The 16,172-nt window shown below is 41.3% G+C and overlaps 1 protein-coding gene across 2 annotated transcripts in view; it reads left to right on the forward strand.

Moving 5' to 3' along the window:
• Positions 1-16,172, forward strand: part of SKAP1 (src kinase associated phosphoprotein 1) — a 310,267-nt gene that overhangs the window by 251,550 nt on the left and 42,545 nt on the right. For both annotated transcript variants that reach the window (XM_024235008.3, XM_024235009.3), the window contains exons 5-9: positions 2,653-2,730; positions 4,231-4,314; positions 7,298-7,422; positions 9,689-9,752; positions 11,904-12,098. In XM_024235008.3, the coding sequence (XP_024090776.1) occupies positions 2,653-2,730; positions 4,231-4,314; positions 7,298-7,422; positions 9,689-9,752; positions 11,904-12,098 (546 nt within the window). The remainder of the gene's footprint in view (positions 1-2,652; positions 2,731-4,230; positions 4,315-7,297; positions 7,423-9,688; positions 9,753-11,903; positions 12,099-16,172) is intronic.

The raw sequence follows: 16,172 nt of genomic DNA on the forward strand, positions 1-16,172 counted from the left end.
CGCTCTGTCACCCAGGCTGTAGTGAAGTAGTTCAATCACAGCTCACTGCAGCCTTGAACTCCTGGACCCTACCTCAGCCTCCCAAGTAGCTGGGACTACAGGTTTGTGCCACCACACCTGGCCTCCCCAGGAGCAATTTTTGGACGGCACTTCAGAGAGCCTTCTCTTCTATAACTGGTCCTCACGCTACTCAATGCCTCTCCCTCAGTAGAATCTGCTACTGTTTCCTTGGAGGGTGTTTTCAGAGGGGTAGGAGAAATGAAAGAACCCTAGAAAAATGAACTTTCCTTTGCTGCTGTTCATCTCACGCATGCACCCTGAGATGGATTAAAAGGATTTATGGCAACCACATAGTTTGCTAACTGTGAAACACACAAATAAAAGTAGTCCATGAACAAGGAGGTTAACAATAAGGACAAATTGTATAAAAAATCAGGCACATAGACACACTTGAAAACAGAAAAAGAGGCTCTTCTGATCTACCTTTTTATAACTAAGCTTGAAACAGCTTTAAAGCAAAATGTAACTTTGATTGCATTTTAAATTGTTGTAGATGTTATTTTAAAACAAAAAGTAGGAAAAGCACTGAGCAAAGTGCCAGCTCATAGCCACCATTGAATAAATGTTATTGTAGGAAATGTTCAAAACACAATTGTTTGAAAAAAAGTTATTTCAACCATAACTCTCAAGATACTCTATAGGTGGCCCAGTTGATTCATATGTAGTTATGCCTTACTGTGTTTTGTATTTGGTTTGCTTCATAAATTATTTAAGACAATCCAAAAGAGATTTGGGTTCTGGGACTAAAAAGAATAAATGTTAAAATACTGCTAGGCCAATTACCTTCATTTTGCCTAATTAAGAAATGTAGAGTGTGTTCTTAAAGGAGGCTTTTTTTTTTCATTCTTCTTTCATTTTATTTTTTGAGACGTACATTCCTTCTTTGTCTCTATCCTTTGTCCCTCCCTTCTGTGAAGTAAGTATAAACCCCAGTGGAGGAAGATGGATTAGGATCTTGACTTCTCAATAAATTTGTACCTAACAAGGCTAATTGAAAGCCAAGAATGTTAGCAGCATACAATTAAAGGCTGATGTAAGTTTCAGGGTATTATTTGTGAAGCTTTTTACAGTTCTTAGATTCTTTCTCATACTTTTTTTTGTTTGTTTTGTTTTGAGACGAAGTCTCACCCTGTCACCCATGCTGGAGTGCAATGGCACGATCTCGGCTCACTGCAACCTCTGCCTCCCGCATTCAAGCGATTCTCGTGCCTCAGCCTCCTGAGTAGCTGGGATTACAGGTGTGCGCCACCACGCCCGGCTAATTTTTTGTATCTTTAGTAGAGATGAGGTTTCACCATGTTGGCCAGGCTGGTCTCAAACTCCTGACCTCATGATTTGCCTGCCTCGGCCCCCCAAAGCGCTGAGATTACAGGCATGAGCCACTGGACCGGGCCTCTTTCTCAGACTTTTAAGAAATCAGGATTTGACAGTTATTGCTAAGTTCAGCTTGCATAGCCCTCCTTCTATGAACTTAAAAAAATTTATGTTCACAGAGGTGGCTATCTGTTTGTTAAGAGAAAAAAAATTGAGTGTGTGTTTATTGCTCCCTCTTAGGTGACTACGTTTATGGTGGACTCTGTTACTCATTAAAGCTGTCTGTGCTGGTAGCTATTCATTTGACTTTTGATTATCTCAATGAGGTTTATCCAACTTGGAACTTATATCCACAAAAAAATTCTTAATTTTGGCTGGGCGCAGTGGCTCACGCCTGTAATCCTAGCACTTTGGGAGGCCAAGGTGGGTGGATCACAAGGTTAGGAGATCGAGACCATCCTGGCTAACACGGTGAAACCCCATCTCTACTAAAAATACAAAAAAAAAAAAAATTAGCTGGGCATGGTGGCGGGCGCCCGTAGTCTCACCTACTAGGGAAGCTGAGGCAGGAGAATGGCATGAACTCGGGAGGCGGAGCTTGCAGTGAGCCAAAATCACGCCACTGCACTCCAGCCTGGGCAACAGAGACAGACTCTCAAAAAAAAAAAAATTCTTAATTTTCTGGAGTCCTTTTCCTGCCCATCAGTGCATATTTAGGCTACCTCACCGTACTACAAATTAATGTATATTTAGATAGTTTTAGGCAATTTTAGCATTAGATATAATCGAAAAGAAAGAAAATTGGCTGGGTGTGGTGGCTCACATCTGTAATCCCAGCATTTTGGGAGGCCAAGGCGGGCAGATCACTTGAGGTCAGGAGTTCGAGACCAGCCTGGCCAGCATGGTGAAACCCCATCTCTACTAAAAATACAAAAAACATTAGCCAGATGTGGTGGCACATGCCTGTAGTCTCAGCTACCTGGGAGGCTGAGACAGGAGAATGGCTCGAACCTGGGAGGCAGAGGTTGCAGTGAGCTGAGATAGCGCCATTGCACTCCAGCCTGGGTGACAGACCAAGACTCTGTCTCAAAAAAAAAAAAAAAGAAAAAGCAAGAAAATTTACTTTTCCCTCCAATCATATAGAAATTGTTTTATTTTGTACTGTGTTTAAGCAGTTGCCCTTTTTGCACTGTTATTAATGTGAATTATCTAAAGTAGCCTAAATAAATGAAAATTTTGCCGGGTTTCAATAAAGCATTTTGCCATTGGTTCTTTTAGGAATGGAAGACATTGTAAAAGGAGCTCAAGAACTTGATAACGTAATCAAGCAAGGATACTTGGAGAAGAAAAGCAAAGGTATTGGTCAGACCCACAGATATCAGAACATTCCAGGAAGGGAAGGGAAGTGAGGAAAAAGAAGGCTAACACATTGGATGCCTTCTCTGTGCCCGGTACTGTGCTAGGCGGATACAAGGCAAAAGCAAAGCAAGGAAAGGAAAGGAGTCTGGCGTTTGCGTGTAGGCTAAAGAGAGATGTCCCAGCCTTGAGCAGACCGTAAGCTTCATCAAGATAGGGATGCTTATGTCCTGCTCACCTCTGTATCCCCAATGCCTGGTATAATAACAGGTGCTTAATAAAACTTGTTGAATCAATGAATGGTGTTCTTGTCCTCATCTCTCAGTGTGCTCCCACTGTGTAGTTTTTATATCATATGTGAAGCAGTCTACTTTCAAATTTCAGACAAGCTCAACTCTTTTTTTTTTGTTTTTGTTTTTGTTGTTGTTGTTGTTGTTTGAGACAGAGTCTTGCTCTGTAGTGCAGTGGGTGTGATCCTGGCACACTGCAACCTCCACCTCCTGGTTCAAGCGATTCTGCTGTCTCAGCCTCCTGAGTAGCTGGGACTACAGGTGCGCACCACCATGCCCAGCTAATTTTTTGTATTTTTAACAGAGACAGGATTTCATCATGTTGGCCAGGCTGGTCTTAAATTCCTGGCCTCAAGTGATCTGCCCGCCTCAGCCTCCTAAAGTACTGGGATTACAGGCATGAGCCACCACACCTGGCCTTTTTTTTTTTTTTCTTTTTTTCTTTTTGTTTTAAGATAGGATCTCCCTCTATTACCAAGGCTGGAATACAGTAGCACCATCATAGCTCACTGCAGCCTCCAATCCTGGGCTCAAGCAATGCTCCCACTTCAGCCTGTCAAAGAGCTGGGACAACAGGTGCACACAACTGTGCCTGGCTATTTTATTATTTTTTATAGAGACAAGGTCTCACTTTGTTGCCCAGGCTGGTCTCAAACTCCTGGCTTTAAGCATACCTCCCATCTCAGCCTCCCAAAGTGCTGGGATTACAGATGTGAGTCACCACTTCTGCCTTCAAACCCAACTCTTGACCTTTAACTAATTTAATTAGAGTAGGTACCACTAGAGTTGGCATCTCAGGTTTAACACTCAATAGGCAAATTGGCTCAGCACCAAAACAAAGGCTCTTTCATGGCCATGGCCTGGAGAATCATTTTGCTTTGTCTAAGGCAACACATAAAGATATAATGGAGAATTTGAAAATGTACAGGATGAGATTAGAACCCGAAAGATATAAAGGAGTCTAGATAAAAAGACAGCTGTGGGGGCACAGAGCAGGCAACGCTGTTTGGAACTTGGACCTTTAACTGAGCTAGTCCCCTGGACCCTGAGTCAATATGGGTTAACCTGTGGGAGTGAAAGGAAGGGTTTTACAGTCCATTAACCTGGGAAATAAAACAATAACACACTGGACTGTATGTTGTTGGATTTTACAGACTCTTCAGTGATGGTAGTTACCTGAATTTATGTCCCCTACTGCTGTTCTGTTTAGATCATAGTTTCTTTGGATCGGAGTGGCAGAAGCGATGGTGTGTTGTCAGCAGAGGTCTCTTCTACTACTATGCTAATGAGAAGAGTAAGTGTTCTTCATTTGCACAGCAGCATCTCACTCCTGGATGCAAACACTTCATAAATTCTCAAGCACTTAGATCTCAAGATAGCAGTCCTTAACTAACACCCATAAAGGGACATGCTTAGGAAAGAAATTAGCATGGGCAAATAATACCTTGCCCATCACCGAAAAAGCAGAACCCAATTTAGAAATTATTTCACCTTTAAACACTAAGAGTGTGGTCAGCACATCAAAGGGTTATCTTTTATTATGATTAACAACACATTATCAAAGTTGAATGTTTTGGTTTTTTTAAAAAAAATAAAAAGAACTTCAAACTCTTTACAGGCATCAATACCATAGCTAAAAATTGAAATAAATTAATTCTGAGAAAGACTTAAAGAACTTAAACAATGGCCCAGAAATAGGACCCCCTAAGGGCATGCTCCCTGCTTTATCCTAACGACTGCTAGGAAGTAAGTAGTCCGGTGGACATTCCTATAGCCATGGAATATTGAGACCCAAATGGTTGCTGTACCCAAGGCATGCCCTTCAGCCAGATGACAGCAGCAGTGAAGTGTTGACTCAGGCCAGAGATAGTTTCTTAATCAGCCACCACTGACTTAATCAAGTCAACACTCATGAGCTAACCCTAGAAGACCTCCCATCCATGTTTAATGTAATTGATTGGTTTATGAAAAGAAATAGAGGATATAAGCACAATTGGAGGCAATTACAAATAAAGACAAGCTAAAAATTATTATTATAGATGAATGCAAACTTTTGAATAGGTGATACTCTTCAACAGAGTTGGACTGCCCCAGGAGTAATTCTAAGAAGCAAGAGGGAGACGAAGTTTAAAAAGCATCAATTCTTCTTGGGGCTTTCCTTGTGCTGTGCACCTTCGTACAGAGGCCAGCGATACAGATTGAGTAGACTCTTATTTTTCCTTGCAATCATTTTCTGTTTCTCATTCCTCAAACAGTGCTGTCCCAGTGCCTGGATATCCAATATAGGGAATAATCAGACACCCTCAGTTGCCTTTGTACTTCCTGCACCTGTGGCACTAAGGTAGTGGAAAGAACTGCAGCTTTGGGCGAGGCGCAGTGGCTCACGCCTGTAATCCCAGCACTTTGGGAGGCCAAGGCAGGCAGATCATGAGGTCAGGAGTTCAAGACCAACCTGGCCAATATAGTGAAACCCCGTCTCTACTACTAAAAATACAAAAATTAGCCAGGCATGGTGGCGTGTGCCTGTAGGCTGAGGCAGCAGAATTGCTTGAACCCAGGAGGCGGAGGTTGTGGTGAGCCGAGATCACGCCACTGCACTCCACCCTGGGCAACAAAGCGAGACTCTGTCTCAACCAAAAATAAATAAATAAATAAATAAAAACTGCAACTTTGCTAAGTGACTTGAAATCCTTAAGATTTGCCCAAGCAATTGTCTCACACTGCCTCCCTGCCTGCAGTAGTTATCACAGACCTTGCCTACCTTTCACTATCCTAGATTCCTCAGAACCTTTCCCATCTAGGGGCAAAGGCTAAAGCCCTGTTTGGAAAGGATAACAGCATAGTTTGTAAACTGAGCTACAAGTCCTCTGTGTCCTTCCAACACCCAGCCCGCTGTCAAACCCAGCAACCACAATTTCTCCTCTAAATTATAGGCGTTCAATCCAGCCAGTTGTTCTTTTCTTATTTTAAACCTTCAAACTAATATGACACTTCTCACTGTAAATATGTTCATCATTTATTTTGCATTTAAATAAGTGGTTGGCATATCTAGATATAAAACCAGGTGTGTCACATCTGTTCATTCAGAATCTTCCATACTCACAATGAGAGAGGAGCGGGGAGAGCAAGAGCAAGAGACTCAGAAGCTTTTATTGACCATTTTGCCATTAGGGTGAAATAAAATCTGGTGACCAAAGAAACAACAAAACATTTTAGTGGCCAGTTAGAACAAGGAGAGATACTTTAACAAAAAAGATTCTGGTGTCAAAAAGCACTGTTCCATGGCTCCCTTCTCGCCAGTTATTTCTTATTGTGCCCATGACATTTTCTTAAGTAAGAATAGTGTTTGTGTATTTCTTTTAGCTCAACCAGGTGAGGACAGAGTCTTTTTTCTTCTTCTTTCTTTTTTAATATTGTCATCGCATTGCCATCCTTGTCATCATTATCATCATCAAAAAGCATTTATTAAGCAATTCATTTCACATGATATAGAGCTCAAAGCATCCCAGACACTGTGGTTCCTGTTCTCTGTGTGTTCTGCCTGACCCACACAATGAAGACACAAAATTCTTGAGAGCCACCTCCTCTTTTTCTGTTTCTAACATTTTTTTTAAGTAGTGACAAGCAGAATAGTCTCTCTTCACTTAGGGTCCTTTTCCTTTTATCTCCTTCTTTGTTATCTAATAATACTCAACATTATTCTGCTACTTCCCAGGTTGACCTCTTACAAGGAGGATAAAATACTGAGTTTTAATCATTCTCCCTCTAGCATAAATTCCCACCTGACCAGCAGGGAAGCAGGAGAGAAGTTTAGCCCAAATGCTACATAGGGCATGGGAGGCGATTCTGGGACCTTATAATGCCCCCCTGTGCTATTGTCCCTCCCCTCAAATGTGAGCTCTGCTGGCCCTGATAATAATGTTTCAGCTCTATAATAGCCTTCAAGAGCCTCACATTTACAGCCACACTCTCCCTGCTGTAATAATTCCTTCTTTCTGTTATTATAGATCTCTTAACATTCTAATAAATTCTCTGTCTCTGTTGTACTCTTTTGGCAAAATAACCTTTCACGTTGCATTTCCCTAGCTTGGCAGTGATATCTGCCTTACTGTCGCAGTAGCCTCTTCTTAAGCTTCTCTAATAACCTTTCCTTGACTATTGTGGTTCCTCAGGGATGTAACAGCTGTTTCTGTGCTTTTATTTTACATACCAGAGAAGATGCCTTCCCTTGGCAGTTGCATCTCTCTAGGGATACAGGGAGCTTTCCTGTCTTGCAGGCAAGCAGCCCAAAGGGACCTTCCTCATTAAGGGCTACAGTGTACGGATGGCCCCCCACCTGCGAAGAGATTCCAAGAAAGAATCCTGCTTTGAACTGACCTCCCAGGATAGGCGCAGCTATGAGGTAGGACGCACCAAGGAGATGGTGATCCTTGTTGGTGTTGCAGTTTCCTTCTGTATCGCATGTGAGCCATGGTTGCTATGCTGGGTTCCAGCCTTTCTTTGTTACCTGCTCATTTCATACCAACTAAGACCCTATTTCTTGGCATGTTCTCACATTTGCTATGCCACACCCTCCCCTCTGTTGCCACTCTCATCCTAGATACAGACTTTGCTTGGCTTCCATCCTTCATTCCTCCCCTTCTCAATTTCACTTCATAGGTGAGATGCTTGTCAATTGCAGCACACAATCCAATTCCTTACTTATAGTCTCTGATTTTATAGTTAAATTCCCATTCTCTTTATTCTTCAACTGATTTTCTTCACTTCCTTCCATGAAACCCCCAAAAAAGATCTAACTGTAGAGTGAAAAAAAAATTATTTTCCCATGTTCATCTTGCTATCCAAAATAATCTTCCTGTGTACAGATGCTTTGCATATCTCTGGAAGGATTTCTAAGATATTGGTGACGATAGTAACAATAATAATTGAAGGACTAGAGGACCTGGTCAGGGCAAGAAAGACTTATTCCTTACTGTGCTCAGTTTGAATCTTTACCTCATTATAAAATTAATTTGTTTTATTTTATTTTTGCCATCTTCATTCTGAATGACCAATAAAATTTAAAAATTTCTGACTGTGGAAATATAGTGATTTTCACCAAAAATGTATGTTTGCATGTGTGTGTGTATTGTTTCCTGCTTTTTGGTAATTTTTATCTTATCACAATTTTATTAAAGCAATTTAGAAAAACTTTAGCTTATGAAAAAGGAAAACCCCATGCTAAGAGTAAATTAACCACTTAAGTAACCCTTTTAGTCTTCAGACTTTTCTCAGCATTCTTCTTTTTATTTCTACAATATCTTAACTCTTATTTTGTTAAAGGACCTAGGTCTTCATTGTGTAATTTCCAGAAATTTTTAAAAATTTGAACTAAAACTTTTCTATAGAGTCCTTTATGAATATATATAATATAGATCTATGCACTGAATATGTTCCTAGTTATTTTTATTATTACATTCTGATAGTAACACATCCAGGTAAAAGTTTATGTAACAAGTCTAAACCAGTATTTCTAGAAATGTTTTTATAGAAATTTGTTTTTAAGAAATCAAGAATAACAATGTCTATTAATAAGCATTATGCAGGAATCCAGTTTCTTTGTATAGCATATGTCTTTACCTTACCCTAATGGCCAGATAATTAAAATATTTTTCAGGAACAATTACTTCAAGTTGATGCATTTAAAATAAAAAAATTACTAAAGGCTGATGCTTGACTGGCCTATTTTGTAAATCAGAATGTAGTTTATTTACTTCTTTTCTTTGGCCTATTGAATCCAAATCATTACCATGGTCTGTGTATTCTTCTTCTACAATATCCTTTGGCTCTTTCCCTTCTTATTTATTCCCACAGCTATCACAATAGTTAAGTTCCTGTCACTTCATCCAGAGGACCAGTTGGTCTTCTGTCTCCAGATTTCTCTATTCCAATCCTTCCTACTCACTGCTATTGAAAGAATCCCCCACTCCTTTTGCTAGAGCTGATAGTGGCTTCCTGTTGCCTGCGTTTTAACTCTGAACTCCTAGTACTCAGAGCCCTTTTACCAACTCTTCTCTGACCCTCAACTCTCCAACTTCATCTGTTATTGTTCTTCAGTCAAGCTGATCTGCCAGGCTTCCCCATAAGTCATGTTCTCATTCCTGTTCTTTTGCACATAGGCCTGCCTACCTAAAATGTCCAGCTCTGTCCACCAGTTTCCACCAACTCTTCTTTAAAATCCAACCAAAATGGTATTATTTCAGCAAGCCACTCTAACCTACTCTAGGCAACAACAGGTGCTCCCTGTCTCCTCTTGATATCCAGTTGTTACCAAATGTGCCTCCTTTTAGTGTTCCTGTTTCGTGTGTGTGGGTTGGTTTGCTTTTTTTCCTTGTAAACTTTTCTCAAATAAATGTCTGATGAAGGAATAGATAATCAAATGAAAGAATGCCCAAGGACATGAATGTCTAGACTCAAAGAGCTGTCATCTCTGGGTATGCAAAATTGCAGAAGGAAAAAATCGGTTTGAGTGAAATATTTGGTCTTTTTTCTATATGTTAAGCAGGCAGAGAATCCTGAGCTTTAAACTTGACTCTGAAACTCAGTGGTTCCTCCCCCTTGGACATCCCTGTCAAGATTCATGGAAATTTTAGTGACAGTGATAAATTAATTCACTGATTTTTCTCTAGTTTACAGCTACTAGTCCAGCAGAAGCCAGAGACTGGGTGGATCAAATAAGCTTCTTGTTAAAGGGTAAGTGTCATTGTTACAGAAATAATACTTGAGTTGATTTGCAGTTGAAGTTATGTTGCATAAATATAATCTACAGACTTCAGTATGTATTTTTTCTGCCCTTTCTCACCTCTACCTTTCCTACCACATTCCCCATATTACAACAACAAATAGTACTATGTGTGAATGAGAAGGTAAAGACAGCATCAACCTTGGGAGGACCTCTGGTATCATAGCTCATCCACCTACCTACAGGCAAGTCTATAATATTCAAAATCACTAGAAAAGGAGATTCTAAAAATCAGCTCAGCCCAATTCAGTGTCTCCTAACCCCTTATATGCTGGAAAGGAAATTCATAATATCCAACTTAAAGTCATCTAGTTGCAATTGAGGTTCAAAATCTCCTTATTTAAGTCTTAGGAGGAAGTAGAAATCTAAACCAATCTAGATGGTCTTCAGGGACATTGGACATTAAAAACAAATTGTTATTTCCCAAGCCGCAATAAGATGTTCCTTGCTTTGGGATGGGAAGAGTCCTGCCTGAAGATGGTAAATGACTGCTCTTAGAGTACCCTCTGCTGGCCAGCCTGTAGGCAAAGCAGAAACAGTGGCCAGGGAAGCCTTATCTGGGAGTGGTCTGTCAGGTAAAAGAAGCCAACCTTGAGTGAGTCACTTGGTATTAGACAATCGTCACCTACCATCATGGCAGGACCCTACTCTGTTCTGCAGAAAGGTAGAAACACCAACTTTATACACGGCGCAAGACCTAGAAAGACACACGTCAACCTAAAAACGCAAAGCCTTTTCATCTCAGTTTTTTATTCTGCTATGAGATTTTATTGTGGATAAAAAGCAGGAAGCACCAGAGCTTTAATTACAAGAATTGCCTGTTTTACTCAGTTATGCCTTTGCTATCACAAAAGCAAACTATTGCATCTACCAACAGCGTCACGTATAATAGACTGGAACTAGGCAAACATGAACATTGATGGCGAGACTACAGGGTACACTCTCATCTAGGTGCCTTGGATTTATGCGTGTAATATACCCCTAAGTGTGTAAACCTCCATAAAACTCAAAGCAGCTTTATTGAGCTGTACCCTGTGGTACTTTCAGAATCCCACATTGAAGAAATTATTCATTCCATTTTATTTTAAAACAAACAAAATAATAACATATGGTTTAAGCCACAAATGTGTTTTTGGTCTTTTCCTCATATGTGGTGGCACCAAAATTCAGATGAAAATTGTTGCAAAATCTTTATTAAAAGCCTAATCAAGCCAAACAATTTTATTGCATTTTGAAATGAACGTTGGACGTCTCTCCATCCTTTCCTTCCCCAGAGTATGCTGACTGCACTCACCCATCCTGCAGAGGGCCCTCAGCAGTGTTTCAGAGAACACTCTGTAGTACACATCAGAGAATGAACATTCCCAGTTCCCCATTAGAATAAAAAACCAATCTCCCTCCCCTGCCCTGGTGCTCCCCAGTGCTGTAATGGCTCAACACCTTCTATGCAGTGACCCACTTTAAGGTCAGCTAGACTGTGCAGTTGCAAAAGGACATGGAAACTGCATTGTTCAGCCATTCCATTTGGTCTTGTATTACTGTTATATTTTTCCATACCCTGTTTCTTTTTATCTTCCACTGTTGCCCATTTTTTTCTCTGCAAACAAACTCGTCTGAAATTCTGCAGTGAAATCACTGGGGAGATAAGCTTCTGACAGCTCCAGTACCCTACAGAGGCCACCTTAGTTCCCATGGCCTGAGCACCCTGGAGTACTGCAAGCCTTCACTCACCCTTCCAGTTTCCTACATGATAAGCTGTGTACAGCACACTGGCTTTTCCTCGTCAGGCCTGTTTTCTTCCCTTTGCCTCGTGTTCTCATTCACACACCCATACTTTTCAGGCTGCTTCACTCTGATCAAGTTTTATTGCAAGGAAGGATTTATGTTAACTGTTTAAACCTGATGCAGTGCTATTCTGGCCTTTTCTGTAGATTTCCTGCCACCAAAGCCCACATTAGAAATAGTAGCATTTAACCTGATGTTTCATTTTCATTTGACATATTTTACTCTCATCCCTCCTCCTCCTTCCCCCTCTTTCCTTTCCTGTCTTCTTATTTTCTTTTTCTCTGTTTCTTGATTCATTCTCATCTTTGCCCTGGCAGATCTGAGCTCCTTAACCATTCCATATGAAGAGGATGAGGAGGAAGAAGAAAAAGAAGAGACATATGATGATATTGATGGTTTTGACTCCCCAAGTTCTGGTTCCCAGTGCAGACCCACTATCTTGGCTGGGAGTCTGGGGATAAAAGAGCCTACAGAGGAGAAAGAAGAAGAAGATATTTATGAAGTCTTGCCAGGTGAGAAATTTTGTCCTCTGATTATCTTCTGCTAGTTTCAGAAACTCATGACCTGGTGGAAGAATAATAACTTTGAAAATTCCAAAAGAAGCCAAATCTAACCTTCATCCTCTGAAGGAGATAATGTGGGACGCTTTATGAGGTTGTAGGGAAGCGGGTAATGAGACTCTGCCTTGCTCTGGGAGCAAGAAGAATTTGATTAGAGAGTGTCTTCTGTCCATGCCATGTGAAGTAACTTATTACATGTGTCCACCAGGTTAAAGAGTCAACAATACTTACATTGGTTTTTATTGGTTTATTGTGAGTTTTGGAATGAGTCACCAAAATTTCTAGTTTCAACTTTTTGGTGTGTAGTTGTGAGAATAATGGAAAATCGCTTCAAAATTATGAAGGATTTCAAAACTCTGAAATATGCAAATGCTGACCAACCTTTCTAGTAATACCTTGATAGACCAAACCTTAATAGTAAACCTTGATAGAGAACAACTTATTATTACCTAGTTCAGATATACCATGAATCAAATCACATCTCTTAAAAATAACCCTAACATGTTTTATCTGCTCATCATTACAGCAGGTCTACTCTATATATTTCCTTTCTTCCAAAGGCATGAAAACTAGCATCTCAAAAAATGTATAGTCATCACTGCTTCTGCATAGCCATGTCTGGTGGGGATAACAGCAGCTGGTGAACGGTGCAGAGCTCAGTGGGGGTCAGACAGTGGAGAACCAAAGCCTGAGCCTTTTAATTGTGAAGTAGTTAGACCACAGGAATGCTAATCTTCAAGTCCATTCAGAAAGATCGTTCCTATGGAAATTTGTCAGGAGTTCAGTGCTCTGCTGAGAAATTCAAGTTAAGCCTAAATTTATAGCAATTTAGATCCCAGATGAACCCAGATGAACCTCAATCCCAGATGAGCCTAAGAACTAAGGTGAATCTAACACTCAAGTCCCTGAAGACAGGGCTGGTTGCTGAAAGCATCATCAGTAGGCAACTTGCATTTCAAGGCTTCCTAAGAAGAGCGTCTGACCCTCTCCACGCTGCATTCATCTCTTTCTGGGGAAGAAGCTACGTCATTGCTTCCTGAGTCAAGGGGCAGGACTGTGACCACATGTCCCTGCCCTGCTGGGGACTTCACCCACCCACCAAGGAGAGCCTGCTTCTTCTCCTAGCACTTCCAACCTCTGCCAGTCCCGACTTCTCCAGCCTTTTTGTTGTGTTTTATTATGCAAATGATATCTTGGTTGAGGTCGAGCCATTTCTTGTGTCTGACGTTAAAAAAAATGATAATTTCCTCAGCAAGTCATCGTCGTTAATGAAGTTTTACAAAAACAGATACAACCAAAGGAAAATAAAATTTCACAGGTGATAAATTTTTCCAATTTCCCTGGCAGAATTCGATAGGATTGTTAAATTAAGAGTGAAGGTGTCTGTTAGAAAGCAACGAGCAGTGATGGGTAATTTTATAGAGTGGAAAATTGAATCAAATTGCTACATTAAAACACAGCTCCTCTGAGAATCTTCCCTTTCACAGTCGGCTCCATTGCAACAGCAGGGTGCAGAAATGGATCTAATTCACAGTACTCCCTAAAAGGGGATGCACTCCCCAACTTGGCCAGAATCTTCCTAGTGAGCTCACATTCTGCTCACTCCTGCCCAGGCTTGGGGAAATATCCGGGTGACACTCAACTTTGGGTTACAACTGTGGAAGAATGCTCTGGCAAAACCTCAGTGAACCTTCTCGGGTGGAAAGAAAGGGCCTTTTTCTGCACCATGTTTCATTTTCAAAGGAGTCGGGGGGAGGGGGCTGATGCTCAGAGACAAAGAGCAAAGGAGAATAAAGAGGAAGAGTCCTCAAAAAATAAGATGAGTTTGGGACTGTCACCTTACCCCAGGAGTGGGCAGTGAAGGTATGATTGGCTTCCTAATGACCATCTTTCTCCTGCCTCCTAAACTCCTCCCCTTGGCCAATGCAGCACTGCCCAGAGTATCAGGGCATTTTTCCAAAATTCCCACCAGCTGGTATGTTGGAGTGGCCCCAAGGGCATGAAGACTCGTCTGTAGGTACATTTAACCTCTATCCACAACAGCTGCCCACTGGAAGTGAGGAAGGCCACACAGTAGGAAATCCAGGATCTCTTTCTGCAGATTGGGGAAACAACAGCTAAACTGCACCTAGTTTCCAAAGGACAACACTGTACCCAGCCAACAGGTTCTTTCCCATAAGCCTCTATCCTTCACAGTTCTTCGAGTCAGAGTTGGAGGTGGGATATATTGGCATTTAATTCTGATATGAATATTTCAGCCACAAGTTTCCATCACCCAGCTTCCTGTCCACTCCACTTAGCTGTTGCTTCTGAACTTGCTGTTTGGATTTTGCATAGTGCCACACCTGGAGAAATTAAGAAGGGAATGTGAGGGGGCCTAACACTGTCTCCTTTCTGTTGCCCTCTCATAAGACCACCTACCAAGCAGCGGCACATGAGACAGCAATGGTATCCTAGGCACAGATACTAGCTCTAAATCAGGATGGATTTGCTCTGCCACCTGCTAGCTGTGAGATCTTGAGCAAGTTACTTACCCTCTCTGTCTGATTGTATTACCTGTAAAACAGGGAAAACAATAGTAGCTGTCTCAGAGGGATGTGCTGAGGAGTCTAGAACTGACATGCGTGAAGTTCTTAGCACAGAGCCCTGGCAAACAATGGCATACAGTGAGTACTCAGTAAATGCTGGCTGTTATTAATGTGATGGTGTTTAAACAGGAAGTGTTACCTCCTTGAAAAACTGGGGATTGTTAGGTCCCTGCCCTCTCGAACCAGACCCGAGACAGTCCAGTTGGTTATTTCCAGTTATGTGTATGGAGCAGGTGAAATTGAAAATCCTGAGCAGATGGAATGTGGAGTGCACCTTCTGCTCAGGCCCATTTTTACTACGGCCAGGTGCTGGGTGGAGGGACAGCCTACAGTAACGTTGGATTGTTCTAACATTGCATACCCATCAAGAGTCAAATGACGTGGGCCTCTAACATTTGTTTCATTGTAATAGGTAAATGTGCTTTGTGGAGGATATTTAACATTGACGGTTCTGCTAATCCTCCCTTTTGGGATGGGGCCCACACAAGCCTCACACTGTCTCTATAGGGAAAGCCATGTAAGTGAGACCTTCCTTCCAGAGTATAATTTAGATGGGCTTCCTAATAGGGAGAAAAGTGTATGTAATACATACCAAGTCAATAAAAAATGTTTTTTTGTAATCAAAATAATGTATGGGTCATCACATTAAACTCACTCCATCACATTAATCATGGGAGGGATAATTAGCATTTGCTACATGGCTAGCACTCTTCTCCCCATGAGGGAAAACCAGAGCACTCAAGGTTTTCAGCCAGGCCACAAAAATGTTAGTCCTGGAAAATATGGTTTCAAGGTTGGTATCTGGTGGAATTTCTGAACATCCGTGTTGAGCATATGTGAGCCCTTGATTTTTTTAGGATCTCATTTGCAGTAGATTAAACTGCAGGGAACTACCAAAAAGAAATGCTAAAGCAATATGTAGAAAATGAAAGCTTTTCTGAGCCCTTTCTCACCACCACCACCACCACTCCCGAAGTTATTTTACAGGCCAGCATAGGCCCAGCTCCATGATTCAAGATTCCATAAAAGGACAACTTTTATCAGGTTTCGCTTTGTCTGGGGTCTCAAGGCTGGGATCCAGCAAGACGTCTGAGACCATTGAAGTGCTGTGACTGGGGCCTTGTAGCAGCTGCAATGGCAACGGAATCCGGCTGTGTTCTCTAGAGAGGTTTCAGAAGAGCAAATGGAAAGAGAGATGACAAGCCGTCTTTGGGAATTTCTGTGCACATTCCAATGCTGCCCACACTGCCCCAGGGTGTTATTATAGACCTAGAAACCAGATTGCTTTAAAATAAAGCATATAACTGAGTTTTTAAAATTTTGAGTCAAATGGAAACAAGCATTCTGTGGAATAATTTTTCCCCCTGTACAGTTGTTCAGACCCACAGGAAGGGGGAACAGTGAAGATAAGAAGTCTAAGGAAATGAAACAAAATGGA

The sequence above is a fragment of the Pongo abelii genome, chromosome 19 (assembly GCF_028885655.2).
Source record: "Pongo abelii isolate AG06213 chromosome 19, NHGRI_mPonAbe1-v2.0_pri, whole genome shotgun sequence".
In the NCBI taxonomy this organism is placed as follows: domain Eukaryota; kingdom Metazoa; phylum Chordata; class Mammalia; order Primates; family Hominidae; genus Pongo; species Pongo abelii.